We start from the raw sequence: 22,887 nt of genomic DNA on the forward strand, positions 1-22,887 counted from the left end.
CAAACAAGAAGTGTTAAAAACGCCAATACATAATCTTACACTGAATTACTCAACATCATTAGTTAGGAACATGAGGATGTTGGATTTGTTTGCATTGTAATCTATGCCTTTTCTTTCATTCAGTGTTCGTTTAGCTTCTTCGGCATCGACCAAGCGGCCAACACAACGCCTAATATGGTGCGTCGTCTTGTTTTTTGTGTGCACGCCATTTTTTCTTTATCCGTTCTATAAAATAAACGTCCTTACGCCTCTCGAGTTCATTTGCGTACAATTTAAACGCGTAATATTATCTAAATGTCTTGAATTGTTCGAATGATATTATACGTGGCTTGATAGACAATCAAGTATTGACACAGGAGTGTTGGAATCTATTTTATTCTCTGATTTAATATTTCTAATGTAAACATGCAACTAACATTGTGTTTGGCCAAGTTTTATAAATTAACACCGATGTTGTTCACCTGAGCTGATCAGTTGCTAAGCAATGTTAAATTTTGTAGGTATAATATCAAGACAAGAACTTTTACTAAAAAGTTGAATTCAAGATATTATACCTACAATCTTTAGTTATACACTGCCTCAACATTTTGAGGCAGTGTATAAGAGTTTTTTAATTTTTTCACTTTTTCAAATAGATTGGCATAACTAGCTTACTTTTAAATCAACAAAGTATCAAAGAATATGGCGACTTGTATGGAAAAAGACGAATTTTATGAAGGTATGCGTTTTACCTATTATCTGTATATAAGTAGATTTTTTCTTAATAGTGCAATCAAAAAATATTATTACCTACAAAACTGTTTCAATGACTTGAATGCATGCATCCTTTTTCAGCCAATAATCTGGCAAATTTTACATGACCATTTTTATCCATTTTATAACGCGGAGATTTGTCCAATATATCAATTATTACCGTTAACTCAAAGTTTTGTTGAAGGCCTTTCGAAACGTCGAAATATAGAAAAAAATTCTATTTTCGCATTTTTCAGCTGTTGGCTGCGTTATTCTCTTCTGAATCTTAAAAAAGACTTTACAGTTTACTCTATATTTATTGGTTTTACTTTTCAGTAGATATCATACTTGTGTAAAAAGAGATAGCGAATCGCCCACAATGAATATCTTTCTCTTCAAAAAGTCAGCGCTCCAAATCAAGCTTGTCTATTCTTGTTTTGTCGATCCCTAAGTTATCGTATGAAAACTTTTAGAAATCATAATCTGAACATGTATTATGAATCATGAAGAGAGCTATAATCTTGGAGCAAGTACTTATTAAAATATTGAGATGATAAAACGCTTACATATTTTTTATTCTGTAACGGCACCAAAATGCCTAATGCGCTCGAAACACTCACTTTGTTGTAACTTCCTGATGTCGTAAAAGGCTCACTCTTTCATTGTTGAGTAGCAAATAAAATGAACTTTCAAAAACCTTTATTGGACTTATCGGACGATTTTTGGTTACCACCCATCGCTCAGATTGATTGAATTCTTCTTCTAGTTGTGCGACGTTCCATTATCACAGCGAGGTGTATAAGTTCGAAATGTAAGTGATATTTTAATACTTCCAAATGTCATATGAAATTCATAATTATATTGCTGCATAGGAAGTTAAATTCGCTTCCACACAAGATCATAACAAAAATTCCTGACATTATGACACAGCAAAACATCGCGAATTCGCGCTCATGATGGGCAGGATCATATTTTAAAATTTAAAATCGATAGAAACTATATAGTCTATAAAAACTCAATAATATATAGCACATCACATAAAGTGTACAAAAAGGTGACGTAATGAGTAAACTAGGGGTTTCACTCAATGAGTTTACGTCTAAATTATACTTTATAGATTTTGTAAAAGAGTCAGTTTATTTGTTTTACACTCTATATGCGATTACTTATAAAGTTCTCTAAAGAAAAATGAAGGAACCTCTTATTCGATAAGTCGATTGATTTAATGTAGTCGAGCACTTTACATAATCCGACGACAAATAAATTCATCTGTGCCGCTCACTCACTACTTATCGGCCGATGTCATCCGCTATCGTTAAAAACAAAATCCTGGAAGAGTGGGGATCTAGTAAGTTACAACCTTCAAGTTGAAAAAATGGATAACTTCCAAATCTTTAATGCTCTCATTTTCTGCGCCCGATTAATTTTACGCATTCAAAAGCTCTCAAATAAGTCAAATTACCGACGATAAATAAATGCATCTCTACTGCTCACTTGCGGCTTAGCGGCCAATCAAGTCATCCATTGTTGAAAATATAAATTACTGGATGCGTGATAGTTGAGGTCAATGGACAATAGTGTAGGCCATATGGACATAAAACCTTGAACCGTGAGGGATATTAGATAACTTTACCCAACTCTCACTGTAAAACTCTCTCTTTTTTATGTAAACTTCTCTCGGCAAAGATCAAAATATATTGGCGACTGCGAGGGCCTTGAATTTCGGGCAACTCCGGCTGCATCTTACGCCCTTTCAAACGCCTTATATGCGCGCATCATTGCGTTCAATGAATTTGGACCAATACAGTTTACCTTCAATACTATCACCAAAAACAGATTATTTCAATATATTATCCCAGGCCTTTTATTTTGTTGAATATTCAATTTCAGTCACGCTTTTGAACATTATGTATTTGATTGGAATATTCCAATATACCAAAGTCTGTCTCATTGAAGTCAGCGAAATATAGACAATGCGCGTGCTATTTAGACCACACTGACCCGTACCAGTACAACAATATTAATTGTGCTTGAAGTTTAACTACCAATTTATGCCAATAATGCAATTATGTCATGTTTAACTCATTGCAACAAATATAAACAAAAATCCAATAATGAGGTTTGCGTTATTATTTGCCGATAGAACGGCACCATTAAATATCACACATTTATATCTAGATCGCTATCTAGCGCCTCTAAAACAATTTTTGTTATTAATAGATGAAGGTGAAGCAATACCGATATACGTCAAAGACGAGAACGGCAAGCAGATATTTCTAAAAGATAATCTACTTAGGATACTGAATCAAAAAGGAGTGAAAGATGGAAAAGTCATGGTGCTAACTGTCGCCGGAGCAATGCGTGAAGGAAAATCTTTCATACTAAATCTATTCATCAAATATCTTGAGTCTGGGATGGTATGTATCATAGTTGTTTTAAATAAATAAAAATTAACAATGTATTCGAAAGAGATCTGGTTTTCTTTATGACAATTTGGCATTTTTTCGTTTTTGTAAACCATTTTATGATTAATCAAAATAATACGAAAATCACCTTTCTGAAGTTTGATGAGCGTGCTTTTTGTATTAAAGCTCTACAAAGAAATACAATTTGCAAGTAAGGTATCAGTGAACTTTGATCTGTTTACTGTGCCGGCCATAATGTAATTCAAAGTTAACGATATGGAATTGTTTATTGTCATTATTGATTGCTCACTGGCTTATGCTACAATAACTCGATGGAAAAATTTTAAAATAATCATCCAACAACATATTTGATTCGAACAGTAACAGAACGGGAATTTTTTCATGCGTTGAACGGCCTAACATACTCATCACTTTGTAAATAAATATTTAAAAATGTGATTTCTCTTATATTACTCTGCAGTCGTCTAGTTGGTTGGACGGGGATGAGAAAAAAACACTTGCAGGTTTTTCATGGCGCGGGGGAACAAAGTCAAATACTATGGGTATACTGATGTGGAGTAAGCCATATTTTGCAAATCTTCATGGAAAAAATAAGGTTAATGCACATTACTCATATTTCTCTTTATTGAATCCCACTGTTTTTGTTGTGAATAACGTTCTAAAATACTGACGCTTATGGCTTATCAAATGATCGGACTTGAATTTCAGACTTTCTATGGGTCTTTCTCTACATATATATATATATATATTATTTTTTATGTCTCTTCTTCTTCTCTTTGAATTTTTATTTATAACGGAATGTGAATGTCCTATGCTCATACTGCCAATATTACATGCATATACAGCCAAATCATGTACATATAGAGCAAACCAAATATGCAAATACAACCAATGCCAAATGTGCATGCGGCCAATGTTATACGGATATGCAGATCAATATCAAATCAATATAATATACAGCCATTGAAATAATGTATATACAAAGCAAGTACCATGTACATATATAAATATACAGCAATTTAAATGATGTACTGTATACACAAAATACATTGTTGTATTATATAGGTCAACTGAATATACATTCAAGTGTGTACATAGAAAACTCAATGTCATATGTGTATAGACAGCCATCTAAATATGCATATATATAAATAAAATATATTGTATTAAAATATAATTTGAAATATTTATTAAATTGAATCGGCTGTATATTTTATATATATATAAACAAAAATCCAATATCTTATATATATATATATATATAAAATATTGAATTTATATAAATATGGCATTGGCTTTGTATGCATATTTGGTTATCTCTATATGCAAAGTAGTTGACCGTATATATGTATTTTTGATCTACACTATATGTTCTTGATTTTATTGTATATGCATATGACATTGATTGTGCATCATATGCCATTTGATGTATATGTATATTTGGTTAGCTCTACATGTGTATGAGTTGGCTGTATATGCCCATGACAATGGCTGTCCATGATATGACATTTCGTGTATATGCATATTTGACATTGACTTTTGCATGTGCATCACTCAAATGTCTGTATAAATTGCTGCACATTTTATGGAATTAGCTGTGTATGTGCATCACACAAATTGATGTATATGCATATTGGATTGGCTACATATACATATATCATTGGCTTTATATGTTTACAAATTAGGCTGTGTATGCATACTTTGTCTGTAGTTTTTATATCACGTTACCAACCCTATCGAACCTTTTCAGGTAGCAATACTTTTAATGGACACACAGGGAGCATTTGATAATGAAAACGACATTGCTCAAAGCTCCAAAATAATTACGATGAGCCTTGCAATCAGCTCTCATCTTATTTATAACGTCAACAAATGTTTACGAACGGACAAACTTCAATTTTTTGAGGTAATATTTATGTTTTTTGAATTTGGCGCTACTTACCAAGACTCTATTACATGGCATTTATAATTTATCTTGAGTTCTGATAAATTTCCCCATGAAATTATTTATACGATGTAATCAGCATTTTTATTGCACAACCCTTCTACGATTGTCGATTAATTCGATCTTTTATCAGTGATATTTCATAACCTGTATAATAGTTTACTTTATATGTTGTATTCGAGTAACTCATTAGAACTCCTCATTAGATTATTACTTTTGATATTGATAGACGTTCCTTGAACATGCTAAGATGGCGAGAAAACTTCAAGACGATAGCATTTTCCAGGTGAGTATCAACTAATTTATTGCATGCTAATTACTTATCGATCTTAAGATCGGTAAGTATATTGATAGGTATTTGTATGTATGTCTGTCTGTCTGTGTGTGTGTGTGTGTGTGTGTGTGTGTGTGTGTGTGTGTGTCTGTTAGATGAACGCGATATCTCACGAACGCGTGGTTGAATCTGCTGCCAAATTTTGCATGTGCATGCACCTTACCTCGGACCAGGCGCCTATCGATTTTGGGTTAATTATGTCGTATAATTAGCGAGGTATTAACTAATTACCGATCTAAGATCGATAAGTCTTCGGTCTCCGACCGATATTCTCGTTTAAGTATTGGGCGAATTTTTATGTCGCTTTCCCATTGCTTCGTTTTTATGCGGGTTGGTGATGACATGCTTTTCTTGATGAAGTTTCAGAAAAAAACCTCATAAAACCTCCAGTAGGAGATTCTAAGTTCTTCTGATAGCCACATCAATCATAAATTAACTGCTGATTCTCCTCCACCCCGCTATTTTTCTTCCAATACCTAGTGCTTTTCAATGCTCACCATAACATCCCTCTGTAGCAATTGTTTTATCACAGTCTTTGACGTTTCTCGTTCGTGATTGGGCTGATACCGAAGATTATCCTTATGGCTCAGAGGCAGGAGGGGATTACGTTGACGATCAGATGAAAGGGAAAACAAAAGACAATATCAAGCGTTCAACATTTAAAGATTTGTTTCATAAAGTCTCCTCATTTCTCTTACCGTATCCTGGAAAAAGTGTGGCTGAGAGTTCTGCTATGAAATTCAGTGGATCTTTGCGAGGTTGGAAGGAAATGGTTCAATTTGCATTTTAATTATGGGTATTTTAAATGTAGTTAAAAAGAAAAAAGTTTACTTAGAAGATAAGAAGTACAAGAATATATATTATATATACAGGATGTCTCAACAGTAAGTATACACTTTTAATTTTGATTTGCTTTTCAGGTACTCATCATAGAGCGTTCCTTTCTTTAGGATACATAGTATATATATATGAATAAAAAATAAAAGTTAGGTATTGTTTGCATTTTTCAACAACCCACAGAATGACAAGGTGATTACCCCGAGAAATGAGAGGCAAAATTGCTGTTGGGCGAGAAGCATGTTAATCAGCAAGGCAAACCCAGCGCTTCGTTAACAGAGAATTTGATTATCGTAAGTCATCGTTGTAAAAGTGCCGAATGACTTTAATGCTTCTTGCCAAACAGCAATTTTTGACCTAATTTCTCGGGGTAACCTACTTGTCATTCTGTGGGTTGTTGAAAAATTCAAACAATACCTAAATTTTACTACTGATCCATACTATGTTTTGTGAGGAAATGAACGCTCAATGATGAGTATCTGAAAAGCAAATCGACAACCGATTGCTGCCGGTACATCTAAGCCCAATTTTTTTTTTTTTTAATTTATAATTTCTCGTTAACCAATAACGCCTGACACATCACTCAGGGCTCGTTGGAAGCTTTGTTTTGTTTTCTACACGCTAGATGTCGCTTCTGGACCATTATTCGTACGACGTCACGCTTATGCTTGAGTAAGCATCAGCTTGTAAACAAACAATCAACCTTTTTCAATTCCTGCCGAACGAGTCATTCTTTATCATAACAGCAATCTCGCATGTTTGGTATCGTTGATTTCCTAGTTGTTATAGCAACAGAATGAGACCGTAAGAGGTCTTATAGCTTACGCCGTCGCATAGTGAAGACGTGTTATGTTTGGACAGGTCGTGTCTTCGCGTCAGGTTGTGCGACATAAGAAATGTCCGATTCCACTAAATCATTTGCATCTGAATGGTTAGGAACAAATTTTTTGTTCTCTATTTGCTAGAGGACACTCTCTAACGAATAACTGCGACTGCTGACGAGACGTAATGTGATAGTATATCTTCCTACTACTGCATAGCACATTTCGTAATGTTATAGTTTATATTCTTGGAGTTTTTGGTTGTATTAAGGTAGATTTTCCTATTATGACGCATGAATCGATATGACTCGCTCGAGTTCAATCCCGTCTTATTTATATAACTAGCCAATTCCCACGCGGAAATAATCCACGCAGATATAATACTATTTGTTTTTTTAAAAATTATAATTTCTTCTCAAGATAATAAATAAACTAAATTTACTAATTATAATTACTAAATATATGCCATCCGGCTGTAATGGGTTGTATACTTACTTTTGAGACACCCTGTATATTATTTTTCTACATTATCTAGCTAGATCAACGGTGCACAACCTGCGACCGTCGTGAAAAAATAATGCGGCCGTCCACATACAAAATCCTATAAACAAAACAAAATAAAAAAAAGTTCAAAATATAGGATTTGGCGGCTATGCTGGCGTATATTGAAGCAAAACAGAAGCACTGCAAAAAAGTCAGACGACACGATGGTTCAGATTGATCACGCGTTTTTACATAATTGTACAACCATTATTCAACTTGCTGCAATATATCTGCTCAAGAATAGGTCCACCGAAAAGAAAAATCTGTTTAAAATGTGAATATTATACTTCCAAGTAGTCCTACATACTTCATAATTGGGCAGACTGCACCTCGCATGGGTCAAATACGCGGTTACGACGTCATAAAAGCCAAAGAAAATCGTGCGCCGTCGACGCGTGCATTAAGCCCCTGGAGGCCGTATTGAATACAAAGGAATGCAATGTGGCCGCCAATAGCAAAAAGGTTGTGCACCCCTGATATATATAGAATGCATAGAACGGTATACCACTAACTACTCATTTTTACTGTTATACAGGCGTATAATCATACAAATCTCTAATCAACTTTTACAGATATTGATTCAGAATTCCTAGAATACGTGGACAAACTTGTTCACTTTTTGTTCGACCCTAGAAAAATTGTAATGAAGAAATATAATGAGGAACCCGTAAAAGGATTGGAATTGACGGAAATAGCAGTGCAGTTTGCAAAAATTCTGGAAAGCGACGAATTACCAACACCTAAAGATTTTTTGCAGGTTTGTTTTCATTTTAATTGCATTTCAACTAATATAGCTTTTAACGTTTAGTGCATTTATCAATGCTTTGTTTAATACAACAATTAATTTCTGTATTCAAAACAGCAATTTCTTATGGGTTAAACAATTTTACTATGTCACATCACGAATACTTGTGATAATTGGATACTTGTGTTACAGGCACAAACAGAAGCGTTTTTAGCTAACGTTATTGAAAAAATGAGAAGAAATTTAGAAGAAATTATTGTGGAGGTGGGTAAAACTTGTTTGTCATTCGAAAACTGACTAAACTATTATACATTAATGAGAACACGTTCATCCTCCCCCAAAACTCGATGAAAAATGCATTTCACCCCGGACCTCGGTGTTTGCATCATTATTTATTATTTTTATTGTTTAGGTCATAAAGTTTTTAAATTCATACCAGACCTATTTGTTCAGGTTCAGAAATTGACAGTATTTAAAGTATGTTTAAGAACAGGTAGTTATTTCTAAGTTAAATTTTGTACAACTACATTGTTCGTTTTTAATATTCAGTCACTTGGCGAAAGGACATTTGTGGACGAAGAACTTTTCAGTCAAATTTCAAAAGCTGCGTTTGAGAAATCAATGATTGAATTTGGGAAAAAACCGTTTTACGGAGGCGACGAAGCGAGAAAACGTTGTGAAACAAATCTTGTGGAACAATTACGACATGATATGGAGCAGATGTCTGATCGTAATAACACAAAAAAAGTAACTATTTCCAGTATTTTATTCTTCTTTTAAGCTTATTTAGGAAACATTAGCTGCATCGGTTTAGGAGTCAGTGTTTGTTAGAGAAAAATTAAAACCGACACTTCTGTACCAGAGAAATGAGAAATGAACAATGTTCCATTAATTTTAGTCTCTGCTTTGCATGATGTGCTCCTTCTTGCGGAAAAATTGAAAATAGTTTTTTTTAGACTAGATGGCAATATTCGTTTTTACATTACCTTTTCTACTTTTACAAGCTTGCTCACATTGAAAAAAAAAAAAACTTTTAAACTAGCATAATATGAGTAAATACTAATAAAGAAGGTTGTTTATCAATATTGAGATATTTTTGATCATGAAAAAAATTATTTTTATCATCAGAACTTGTAAATTAAATGACAAAACGAGTAATAAAAATCAGCGATGTAATTTTACCTCATTACCTAAAAAATATTTGGCAGCTGTTAGTAATGTAGTTAAAGTCGAAACCATCTTCTTGTTTTATTAATCACATCAGTACAGCAACATAATCAAGAGTCTAGTGCTAAATGGTATCAACCTTTGGTAGATCATTTTCCATATTTAAAAAAGAAAGTAAACCCCCCAAAATAGTGGAAATAATAACTCTCGAAAGGACACTTGTATTTTAAACCATTGAAAATATAAAGAAAATGCTGCAGTATTGATTATTTTTCAACAATACTAATGTGCTTTAGCTCCACTTTTCTATAATATGGTGTTAATTAATTAGGAATTATGCATTATGCAAAGTGCATTATTTTAATGTAACAATCGGACAAAATAAAGTTGGCAAAAAATTAATATTTCTCTAAGGAACCCATTCCTAAAAATATTGCTAGAACGAATCAAATTATACTTTTGTTCAGATTCAATGCAGAAACCAATATGAAGAATTTATAAAAAAGGAAATGAAAGAGATGCAAACATCTTTGGAACAGGTTGTTAAATACATGAAGTCTTATTTGTCGAATAAAAAAGAATAAATTCTAAAATTACGCCACATTTGCAGTTGTGGTAATTTTAGTTTCTGTTTGTATATATAAATAATTAATTTATTTTCTCGTAATTTTATACACATATATATTTCTAGAAACAAAAACAATGCATTTTCTTGCAAAAGCCATTTTATTTCGGACAAATAAATGTGCAGAATAATTTGAAATTAACTTTATAGAAGGTGGGACAGCACGCAGAAAAGACGGAAATAACCAGGGAATGTCAACATCTCGAATCTTTTGTGGCGAAACGATTTCAACAAAAAGGTTTTGGTGTTCCTGAATACGACAAAGAATACATTGCTACAGTGAAAAAAAGGATTATCGAGTTGTGTGAAGAAACAATTCGAAGTTGCAAGAATCGTCGGGTAAATTTGATATTTGGATTTGTGACCGTAGATAAGAAATATTAGGAATTTGTTGAACTATTTTTTCTGAACTTGGCTTTATTTTTGAAATATCTGACTTCATCGTACACTCTTCTATTTAGATTATCTTAATCTATGTTATTCTTTATTTCTATCCAGCAGCATATGAATTTATTTTTGTTTAGTTATAACAAATAGGATCAATTCCATATTTTTCAATGTATAATATAAACCAAATTAGATCACAAAAAGACAAACACATTCAAGCTATTCGTTGTGGTCCTTAACAATGGCCAATGGCGTTGCTATAATACCAGTTATTCCAACTATTTTCCTGTGGAGTTTTTTTTTAAATATTTTATATTATTTTGAAATAAATGTCTGAACATCAATAAAAATGCATTTTGTCTGATTTTTTAGGATTTAAAAAAAAAAATTATGTCTCATAATGTTTTAGGTAATTTATAGGTTTTCTTTTCTACTTAAGCATTTTTTAATTATTGATTCAAATTTATTTATACAGGAAGCTTTGAAATTTTCTTGCATTCAAAAAATATCCGAAATTGAGAAAAAGGCGAAGCGTATTTTAAAAGAGGTATTTAATAAAATAAATTATAATATACGCTCCAAATACTTCATAACATATTTTTTCCAATGCTACCCGTTTACTAAATCTGCATCAATGTGAAACTGACGCTTAGCGTAATGATTCCTTTTAATACCTGGTATATTTTTATTTCGCCATTTAGAAACTTGACCAAGTGGTGATTGAAGATAGAACAAAATTGGAGAATATCATCAATCAAATTATATGTGATGCAAAGCTACATTTCGGTGAATATATGCAGTTGGATGCTCCCGATTTATTGAAAAAAAATCTAAATGACACGTTAAAAAGCAAACTCGATGAACTTCATGCTGTTGCCATTGAACTACAAAGGGAAACTAAGGTATTCAACACAGACTATGTACTATGTAGTGAACATTATAAATATACGTGATTGCTTATTTTACCAATATGCTACCAATTGCTACAAAATAACATTTTTTATAATATATTGCAGAGGTATCTGAGTATGATAATTGAGCGTGAACTCGGCACACTTCGTAGATACTACTCCGAGGCTATGCACCAGGTAATAAATTTTCTAGCTTGTTCATGAGAATCGTATATTTTCAATATAGCAGTTTTATCATTGGAAATATTTCCAAGTCCAATATCACAGAATACTATCACTACCTCTGGCTTGCTTTTATCCTTTTCAAAAAGAGTTTTTAGTAGTATATTATCTCTGGAGCAGCCACTAAATGCCTAAAAAATGAGATAATTTTAAAAATTTGTATGAATTCCAGACCAAATCTCCAAACATAGTAAAATGTTCTTATTTTTTTATTTTAGCCTCTCCTATTTTCAGTAATAGCTCGGAATTTTTGACATTATGTTACTGCAATTTTACTGAAAAATCCCACAAAATCTTTTCTTTCATTCCTTTTACTTCAATAAAATATTTATGTGTAAATAAAATATCAAATTTATAACACAATGCAGGAAATGGGAGAAAGTGCAAAGAATGAGAAAGAATTAGATAAAATCAATGTCAAATGTATTAAAACTACTAAGAAACATCTCAATGAAATGAAGTTGCTTCCATACGTTCGCGAAAAATGCATTGAAGAACTTGATTCTGTTTTGGCTGATGAATACGTCATCGTTCGTAAACAGAACAAAGAAAATCAGGTGCAGTAAATGTTATTTTGAACATTTGATATATGAGTTTGAGGTTCGTTTATTCGAATAAAACTTGACACTTTTATCTTATTATATTTTACAGTCATTCTAGGGAAAAAAAACTTCGGCGTTGTTCTAGTTTAATTGTTATGTATTTTTTTGCAGAAAGAGTTTCATGACTGGTGTCGAAGAGAGGTGACTAACTGCCTTAAACAAGCGAAAAATGAAATTGAAGAGGTGCAATATATATCATCGTGGTATAAATAAGAGTGCGTTTGGTTTTCTTATTTCACGTAAATATTTTTGCACAGAAATGCAGAAATGATGTGAAAGAAGACCAAGAAATAGAAGCAATTCATGATACCGCAAAATTGCATGCATTAGAGAGTTTTCAAAACCTCAGTCAAAAAGGTCCAGCGAAAGTTATAGAACAGCACAAAAATGATTTGTGCATTGGACTTGTTGAACTTCTGAGAGATGTTAGACAGCAAAATCAAAATCTAAAGGTTTGGATGGGGTAGTTTAGTTTGGTTAAGCCAATTTGTATATAAATATATAAATTATATAAGTAGAGTAGCTTGTACTTAACTATTTACTGCTCCTTTCAATCTGCATTTTTGTTGGTAGATCCGCATGCAACGTAGCAGTAATCAAGAATGCGCAATTTTTTAGGCAGAAGTTTAACTCTTCAAAGCAATAACGCGAAAGTGAAGTAGTTCTGTTGTTCCTTGTATTCTTCGAATAAAATTATTTTTGTTTTCTTTCATTGTTTGTTAGGAGGCCATTATACGTGAAATGAATGAAACGATAGATGAATTCAAACAACAATATAAAAATTCGATGAATAAGGTAAAAAATTAAAAAAAACTATGATAAAATAATCTCTGATCAAACACAAGAAAAGGTCAAAATAAGACACGAACAATAGCTAAGTCGTGAGGTTGGAACAGCTTATTTTTCAATAATATTCCACGGTGAAATGCGAGTCAAGATTAGTATTTCAGCCAAGTATAAATTGAATAAATTTTCTCAGTATTTCTCTTCATTTTATTTCATTTGCAGGAGTTGAAAGCACCCGCAGCATTGGAAGAAATTGTACTGAAAGAAACACATGAGCGAATCAAGGATATTGTAATGGAAGATTTTATGGAAAAAAATCGTTTAAAACCAGAAAAAATCTGTCTGCAGTCTAAAGCAGATCTAAATAGAAAGTTGAATGGCTTATTCAACGCGTTCAAGCAAGAAAACAAAAACAAACAAGTTAGTTATATTTAATTTGGTAATTTTACAGCAAATTGTTTCCAGATACAGTAAATAAAATTTCATTATCTTTGCACCCACGTACTCTTGCAACCAGGACATTTGCGCCTGTATAATTTTGCCCCCATGTACAATTGCACCCATAAATTTGCACCGCCATAATTTTGCACCCGCATACAGAGTGCACCCATATACAATTGCACCCATAGATTTGCATCTCCATATTTTGGCACCCGCGTACAAAGTTCACCCATGAACAATTGCTTCCTCGTACATTCTTACCATTGGAAATTTGCACCTATGTGCATTTACATAAGTGCAAATGTGCGTGGGTGAAAATGTGCCGAGTGCAATCTATATGCTAAAATCTGTGGATGTAAATGTCGATGGGTCCAAATGCCGGTAGGTGCAAAAGTATGCAGGTGCTAATGTGCTGTGTTCAGTTCACAGATGCAAATGTACGTGGGTGTGAATTTACCATCAGTAAATATTTATGGAAAGAACAAGGTGAGCCTACGAATCTCAATAACATCGACTTATTGAGATTCGTAGGCTCACCCTGTTCTCTCCATAAATATTTACTGATGGTAAATTCACACCCACGTACATTTGCAAAATTAAACTTCCAATTAAAAATTGGTCTGCTGTATCAACCCAATTGTTTTTTATCTGGTCAGTGCAAGCAAAGCTATGTAAACTTTTTTTCCTAGGTGAAATATTAATACGTTTATTTTTAAGAGAAATCTTCAACAAAAGCAAGAAGAAATTGTTCGTGAAAGCCTGGTTGTCTACAACAAAGAAATGAATCAGGTAAAATACTATATTACAGACAAGGGAAGGAGCAAAGTTTTCATTTGCAGTTCTCCTCAATATATATATCTATTTGTGATTAAATAAGCAACTTCATTGTAGATTATTACATGTACTTACGCATAAAATTTATGTATAAATATGCTGTTGTACTGTATATACCAGGGCTAGTGAACTGGCGGACCGCGTTCCGAATCTGGAACTCTTTCGACCATTTAATTTGAACCTCGTCTGTTTGTTTATGTTTGTAAGACAAGAATCGTTTTATAGTTTTAGATGATTTTGATACTCTTTACATCTTCACTGAACCACGGGCGAATGAATTTTGACAGCATGCCAGTATGTTTCTCGAGTATCGATGTAATTGTTTAATTCCGTAACATTGCCTAATCGGCAATATTTCAACGATGTCGTAACAATTTGTTTTTTATCAAATGACCAGACGAATTTTCCACTCAGGCTGATTTTCAGGAACGTAGTTTTGTTTACATAGTGAAATATGTTTTCTGAAATGTCCGAGACGCAGTAATTTTGAAGTTTTGTAAACGGACCTTCCGTGGAAATTGTTGAGTAGCTTTGGTATATACAATAGTCATGCATGGTTTCGAGAAAAACACATTCCAAATACCTCCTAAAATAAAAAGTTTTTTCAGGCATTCATATTAAATTGAATGTTATATTTTTATTCAAAAGGCGTGCGAAAGTCTGCCCGATGAGTCTCAACTCGAAGAAAAGCACAAAGAAGCTGAAGAACTTGCCATCGACAAAATTTCACAAGTTAAAGTGGATGAAACTATTCGAGACAATTCAATGACTGTACTATCGACAATGATCGAAGAGCGTTATTTGCACTACAAGAAGACGGCAGCCGACAAAAAGGTTGAATGATCTGAATACTCACATAAAAAGATATTCTAAATTCATTCTAATTATTTCCCAATTTACATTCAGAATTTATATTTTGAGTGCCCATAAAGCAAAGACGATTTTATCCATAAACTAAATGTTAGAACAAAGCAAAGCAAAAATATATTAAAAAATAGGCATTGGGTATATGAATGATATAAAATACTACCCATTATCGTTTTTATATTTTATCAGAAATGGGCTGGCAGCAAGTGTGAAGAATACATGGCCAGGATAAAAAGGACTTTCGAGCGCGCAGTGGAATCGGTAAGTGGACAAATCTACCCCTTTTCAATCGTTACACTATGATTTTGTTGTTGCTGTTGTAAAAAATCGTTTTTCCCATCAAATATTGAACTAATTGCTCCGCAATTTTCAATGCCTGGAAATTGTTGTCGCTGAACGCATTTATTTTCATTTAAAAAAATTCTGTGAGCTCAATGGTATTTGACTTTGTATGATGAGTTTTGTACGATAATATCAACAAAATTAAAAATTGCTCCGTGAGGCAGTTTTGAATAGCATTTAACCATCAGGTAATCTGCAAAGCCGGAAATTTTTTTATAAGGAAGGCTACAGACGAGTACGGTAAGAAATTTGATACTACATCGTATAAAACTTGTGTTCAAACTTTTAGCATTGCTCATTTGTTCAATATGTATATATGTTTTATTTTAGAACACAGGTGAACATTCTTGTTCTGCCGCAGATCTGAAGAACTATTTTTTTAAAGCTCAAAAAAAGGCGGAAAATGCTCTTCAGAACATGCAAATAGCTGCATCCATGAAAAAATTGTGTGCAGAGAATATGGAAAACGCAATTGAAGATTGGAAGGAAGATTTAACAAACACAAACAAAGAAGCAGAGGTAAGACATACATATATTTAACATTCGCACTTGTATTCGAGCGTTTGTAAACGAAGAGTCTATTCTGAACCGTGTACACTAAACTAAGGTAAATTTGAGCAATATTATCAGAGCTCATTGTTCCTTACATTATTTAGCTGTACTTGACTCTAATCAAATACAACAGGTCGAGTTGAAAGCACTTTGTAAAGATAAAATTGGCCGGTGTTTGGAGCATTACAATACGCTCATCAAACGGGTAAGATATATTAATTACCTTATTTATACCTAGTATTAGTATATTGCTATATGCTATATATATAATTAGAATAGATAATTTTAGATGATTATACAAAATTGATGGCTATGTAGATGACTAATCACATTTAATTGAAAAATAGAAATTTAAATTAGTGAATCAATAAAGTTGGTAGTCAAATTTTGTTAGGTTTCTGTTTGAATGTTGAAATATTAGTTGTTTTTAATATTTTGTGGTTTAATTATGTTTATTGTAAGATTGGACAAAACATCGTAGAAGAAGAAGATCTCACTCCTCATCACGATAGAGCAATGGAGACAACTGTGAAACGTTACGATCGAGAGGAACTTGTTGGAAACAAAGAAATTGTACAAACACACAAAGAACAGTTGGAGGAAAACATAATGTCCGACTGGGAGGATTTTAAACAGGAGCGCAGTGATTTTCTGGTTTGAAAGATATAGTTTTTTTTGCATTTGAAACAGATATAGGCCGGTAGATGAATTGTAATTCGCGGAATCGAGGAGATGCAAACGCTTTTGAACACTTTTATGTTGGTGAATGAGTTAATCGCTGTTCACAGGAAAAAATATTTTTACTGGATGATGATAATAAATTGTGTGGCTGGAATGTTTATTTTTAAAGATATTCACTTTATATTATCGAATTATAAAATCGAATTATTTTATTAGGAAAAGAAAAAAAATGAAGGAGAAGAATGTGTTACGGAGGCGCAAACGTTGTATAATAAAGAAATGAAAAAGGTGAGGTAGTAACGTTTAATTAAATATCTACTATCCCACTACTATCTCATTTATTATTATTTTAAAGTTCCCGGATTAATGTTAAAAAGTTGGCTTATTTTAGTTTGTATCTTTTAAAAAACCAGTAAGTTCAATCAAGAAATATTTATCTAAAACGAACATAAAAGAATTTGATAGGGCTGCTCGCACATATTTCCTCTATGGGTAATTATATTTGAAAACAAGAGTTTAAATCTACCAATGATTGAGGTATTAAATTTATAGTATTATATGGCGTAAAATCATCTCATATTGAAATCAAAACACAGGTTATTGGTGTTAGAACGTATAACATCGACGCATTGAAAGGGTTTCACGATGATGCATCTGATAAAGCTAAATCCAAAATCAAAGCATTAAAGTTCCCAAAAGTTGTTCAAACTGAATGCTTCGACAAATTGCAACAAATATTAAAAACCGATTTCTCAAAGTGGGAGCAACAAAATGAAGAGTTGAAGGTAGGATTCCATAAAACAAAACAAAAAATGAATCTCAATATGAAACGTTACAAGGGTAAGCAAAGTAATCGCTTCGATTGTTAAATGCAATAACGATACTTTCACGAGAAAAGATCATTTACAGTTCATGCTTCACTTCTAATATTCACCACGAAATTATAAATTCATTTGATTGTAACTCACATATTTAGCAAATGCAAACAAAAACTATCCGACAGCTTTATTAAAGAAACGGAAGTAGAAATTTTTTTTCATATAATTAAAAAACATATGTTTTTGACTTATAAATATCTCTAACTTTAAATATTTAAAATTTCTACTAATTGAAATACTTTAGTTAATACGGCTTTTTGGATTTTTGTTTCAATTAAAATAAAATTTTCAACAATATAACATTTATCTTATTGTCTCAAAATCTTCGTATTCTGTTTCTGCTATGTAGGTCGACAGAAAACGAAGTTTGGAAAAATATGTCCGGTTGGAGTGTATTCATGCATACAAACAGAAAATGGAAGAGGTAATCTATGTGTGGTTAGGCGATCACTCGCTCGCCAACTTATATTGACGTTGCGCAAAACTTATATCATTCTGATCTCATTTCAATTATTTTGGAAAACAGTGAAATTGGTGTGCATTAAATATAATTATCAATTATAGGATAACGCTAAATATTCTGGATTTTATTTATAAATTCATAATTCACAGCTTTGTGGTACACTTTATTGCCGTGAAGATACGATGGTCTCGCACCATGGAACAGCTATCAAACATGCAAAAGTGAAGTTTGATTCTTACGACACACTTCCCGAGAAGTATCTTCCTAATGAAAATGTAGTCCAAGCCTGCCTAGATACACTGAAGGAGCTTTGCGATGATGAAAAAAAGATTTTTGACGGAGTTAACACACAACACAAAGTAAATAAATTATCTATTGAACATTGTGAAAAATAAAAATAAAATGATATATAAGTTTCAGAGTCTGAAAGAATGATACCTTAATATTATACTGATATACTATATGGACACGAAGTGGAACTATATATCGTTTAGTTATTATGTTTTTGTTATTATGTTATGTTAATGTGATAAAATCGCTCTCCCCTAATTACATAAATAATTGGTTTGAAATTTTCAGTAGGTAATACTTATTGTTGTCGCTAGAGGATTTATTTATTTTAAAAAATTCTGTAGGCTCTATGACGTTCGTTTTTTACTTCTACGTTTTGTCACGTGACGTCATCAAAATTGCGCACAGTGCTGTGGTGCCGTGATTACGTCTTAGTGATCTTGTGTTCAGACTGCCGGTACTGCAAAAGATTTGATGCTACTTTATTTTTTGATTTTTGAGTCCATATATTTGTGAATAGCTTTCGTAATATGATATACAAATAGATTTACCGCCATGTGCATATACATCAAAATAAATATAATATATATGCATTTATTGAAGTAATTAAAGTACATTCAAACGGCATATATATAAATAGAAAGTCAATGACGTATACATATACACTCAATTTTAATATGCATATATATTAACGTCCTTTGTAAATAAAGCCAACTCAACATATGAGATCATTTAGGTGATAATACATACACAGCCAATGTCATATGCATATACTGTACAGCCAATTCAATATAATGTGCATTACTTCCAGCACTGCACATACAATCCAATGTCCTATAAATATACAGTACTCAATGTTCACATGAAGTCATTTGTGTAATGCACAGAGATGTAATTTCATATGCGCATACCTGCGAATCATATACATATAAAGCCAACAAAATTTGCATATACAACCAACTCACATACATGTAGGGCTAATAAATATGAATATATAAACAGCCAAATCATCCTATACATACGTATTATGTATGGCATTATATTTTCTATGTATATCATCTGAATGGCTGTATATTTTTTGTACTGCGCATAACATTAACTTTATTTTTCCTGAAATTGTACCTCGATCAAAAGATACACACAATACAATTTTACGCTTTGTATTGAATTGTAAATAGTGAAATTAAATTTCACTTTCCTTCCTATTAATGATGTTCTGAAACTTTATAAATGACTTTATAAATAATATTTTATTCCCAGGTTAAATGCGAACAGATGGCAAATGAGACGATTGATAAAGCGACAAAAGAATACAACACTATAATGAAAATAGTAAGTAAATGTGTTCTAGTCTGAGCTTGAAAGCATTCATCACACTAAAAACACGCCCATTGCGAAATCTAATTTTTTCCGGAATTTGTTTGAGCAATTTTTTTTACTTTTTTTAACCAAAGGAAACAAAATACGGAATGAACGAAAGGGCTCTGAAGACTTTCCACGATAGTAGCAAAGAAAAAACGAAACAGTGGATGGAAAATAATTTATCATTAAGGGAGGATGTTCAACAACTCGTTAAAGAAAAATTCGAAGGAAAAATGGCGAATTTATTTGAGGAAGTCAAAAACAATAACCATCAAAAAATAGTAAGAACGTGACTTGTAACATATATTCCAATTTGCTTTACGATCGAATTATAATGGCTTGGGGTTAAGCTGACAAACCCTATTACATCACATTGAAATTATTCAGAATCTTTTTTATATTGTAGGATAACATGAACGCGGTTCTTGCACAGACAAAGTTAGCAGCAATTAAAAAATATAAAAAAGAGATGGAGGAAGTGAGTGACATCGATATGACATAATTTTTCACAATTGTGTCGACTTTTACTTTTTTTCACTATTGCTGCTAAGAAATAAAAATTAAATACCCTCGACTTTAATACTTTTTTGACTGATTTGAGGGCAAATATTACTTTTGAGTTTTGCAAAGAGTAAACGAGAGAAGAAAAGTTGTGAACCCCTGGTCTAAGTCTAACCTACCGTTTCTTGTTCTTACTTTCATGCCTCGCTCTTCTTATGAAGATTCAAGCGTCGGCCTTTTGCTGGAATAATAGTAACAATTTTCAATATAGGCCCATATATATACATCAGAAATAATGCCATCGTGTCCAGTCCGTTCAGATTAAGTAAAATGCTTTATGTGTCCGTGATATGTACAGTGAAATAACTATAAATCACAATTTCGTTTATTTCAGTAGTAGCGATACAAATTTCAGTTGTTCCAAGAAATTATTTATTAGGAAAGCAATAGTATAATTACTAGAGTAACTAGACCAACGAACTTTTTATTTTTTTCCTGACGTATTCATATACACTGATATACCATATTGCATTTGAATATGCTTACAGATGCTTGGAAACACTTGCTTTCATTCGGATTCCGAATTTCTAGTCAAAAAAACTGCGGATATTCAATATCGATCAATGTCTGCTGGCTGCTGGCCAGTTATCTTTCACGACTTGGTCCTTATTATAATCTGCAAATTATTAAATCGTCAGTTATTTATGAAATAATGCACCAATATCACTGCAAAAAACTCCCTTCTGCTTTCACGAACTATTTTTTAAAACAGAGAAATGTTCATAGGAAATGGGTTTCTCTGTTAGGTCTGTCAGTAGATGTTTTTATTATGTGAATCGCTTTAACACCAAACTCACCCAAAACTCGATCAAATTTGTTGGCGTTAAATTATGGAATTAGCTCCCTAGAAACATTCGATCCTGTAATTATACTTCTTACAAATATGCACTGAAAAGCCCATACCTGGATGCTTGTAGGTCTAGTTGCCATCATCTGAAAACAATACTTAAGTGCCTGACTTTGTGTTGCTTGCTATACCCATCTGTGTTCATCCACGCTCGTCAAGTATAGCCTCTTTAACATTTTCTACTCAATACCTATTGTAAGTTACTATTTGCTTTTGTCTTCTTGTGTCCTGCTCTTGCTTTATCATTTTCAGCCCAGTCTCATTGCCACAAATTATGCAGAACGCACGAATCAATCTGCACTATTTTTATGAGCCAATAATTTACTAACAATCGCTATTAACAGAAAACATTCGACAAATATCAGCTCTAGCAGCCAAAATCTCGTTGCTGGGCACATTATTTTACTGTGCTCCGTAGCCCTTGAGGCATATCTTATTTACAGATGTCGCTGTTACATCACCTATCACCCTGTAGTCATCTTGGCATTCCGTGGTGTATTTCCGATTTGTTGATGTTCTTTCTTTGTATGATTGTGTTTTAATCAAGTAAATGTTTAATATACTATAGTGATTGTGGCATACTGTGGTTTATCTCGATTTATTTTGTTGTTCTTTCTTTGTATGGTTGTGCTTAATATCCGAATCTGAATCTGATTTCTATATTGGAGCAAAATTTATTCAATCCAAAATCTGATGCCGCACAGCATCACGTGTTAGAGTATCATAAAAATACTAATTTGTTGTTCATCCGGGCGGTTAAAGGAAAACTGTAATCAATGCAAAATAAAACTGACTTTTTATTTAGAGTGAATAATGACTTTTCTTTGCGTAATTGTACTAATTGTCGTGCTATTTGTGATTGTCATTATTCGTGATTTTGTAATATACCAAATAAATAAATTTGCGTGTTTAGTATCCTCTTTTGTACTCAAGAGAAAATTTCTGGAATATGAAATTCGATTTTACGATGTACTTTAATGTACTGGTGATTTCTGTAACAAAGTGAAAGGATTTAGATAAAGTTGATAGTGTTGTAACAAGTGTCAGGCACGTTTGACATTCAGCTTATGAAACGGTCTCGTATTACGATAGAGTATCGATCAATCGTTTTTCATAATGTTTAATGTCTCTTAGAGACTTTTAACATACCCAAAAGTTTTGTACAATACCTAATATCTTTAAAATACTATTAATAGTTTGGTGTTTTCTTACCGGTAAACATTTATTAATTGATAATATTTCGAGGTCAATAAACTAAAAGTATATTTTCCTGCATTGCAAACAATATATCGAATATCCATAAAGTGTTCTGGTAATATCATATTTCAATACCCCTATCATTGAAGTTTAAAAAATCAAAATTGATCATTATATAAGTAACTACCTTGGGTAGTGAATTGAAGTCCGCATGCGCTACCAAAACGATGTCTTATGTGCCGTTATATCGCAATGACGTCACACATATCTAGGTTTAGACGAACACTAACTATGTTTGGTGAGACGTAGATGGACAGATTTCACCGAAGGTTTTTCCCTAAGGAAAACGACCCGGATGAATAATTAATTTAGTTTGCAAGAAACCCTCGCGATCGTCGAAATGATAAAATTTCTTGTTTATCTCGGGCATTTCAAGGTGGTTGAGAAACAACAGCAATTTATGAAAGTTTTCTTCTAATTAGATTAAA

General features: G+C 32.6%; 2 protein-coding genes across 2 annotated transcripts; both read left to right on the top strand.

Moving 5' to 3' along the window:
- The first annotated feature begins 635 nt into the window (after window positions 1-635).
- LOC120348673 (uncharacterized) lies at window positions 636-12,764 on the top strand. The gene is made up of 17 exons (XM_078114118.1): window positions 636-718; window positions 2,953-3,149; window positions 3,619-3,753; window positions 4,909-5,064; window positions 5,333-5,389; window positions 5,970-6,195; window positions 8,211-8,395; window positions 8,576-8,647; window positions 8,933-9,130; window positions 10,018-10,089; window positions 10,326-10,514; window positions 11,038-11,109; window positions 11,264-11,464; window positions 11,579-11,650; window positions 12,064-12,252; window positions 12,409-12,480; window positions 12,555-12,764. The coding sequence occupies exons 1-17, from the start codon at window positions 682-684 to the stop codon at window positions 12,762-12,764; spliced, it is 2,340 nt and encodes a 779-aa protein (XP_077970244.1). The 5' UTR covers window positions 636-681.
- Window positions 12,765-13,266: 502 nt separating this feature from the next.
- LOC144424671 (uncharacterized) lies at window positions 13,267-21,008 on the top strand. Its single transcript, XM_078114130.1, has 15 exons — window positions 13,267-13,503; window positions 14,242-14,313; window positions 15,007-15,192; window positions 15,415-15,486; window positions 15,898-16,086; window positions 16,253-16,324; window positions 16,582-16,773; window positions 17,017-17,088; window positions 17,397-17,585; window positions 18,028-18,102; window positions 18,291-18,500; window positions 19,693-19,764; window positions 19,887-20,075; window positions 20,201-20,272; window positions 20,844-21,008. Exons 1-15 carry the CDS (start codon window positions 13,378-13,380, stop codon window positions 21,006-21,008), a joined length of 1,953 nt encoding a protein of 650 aa, XP_077970256.1. The 5' UTR covers window positions 13,267-13,377.
- Window positions 21,009-22,887: the final 1,879 nt, after the last annotated feature.

The sequence above is a fragment of the Styela clava genome, chromosome 1 (assembly GCF_964204865.1).
Source record: "Styela clava chromosome 1, kaStyClav1.hap1.2, whole genome shotgun sequence".
Taxonomy (NCBI): Eukaryota; Metazoa; Chordata; class Ascidiacea; order Stolidobranchia; family Styelidae; genus Styela; species Styela clava.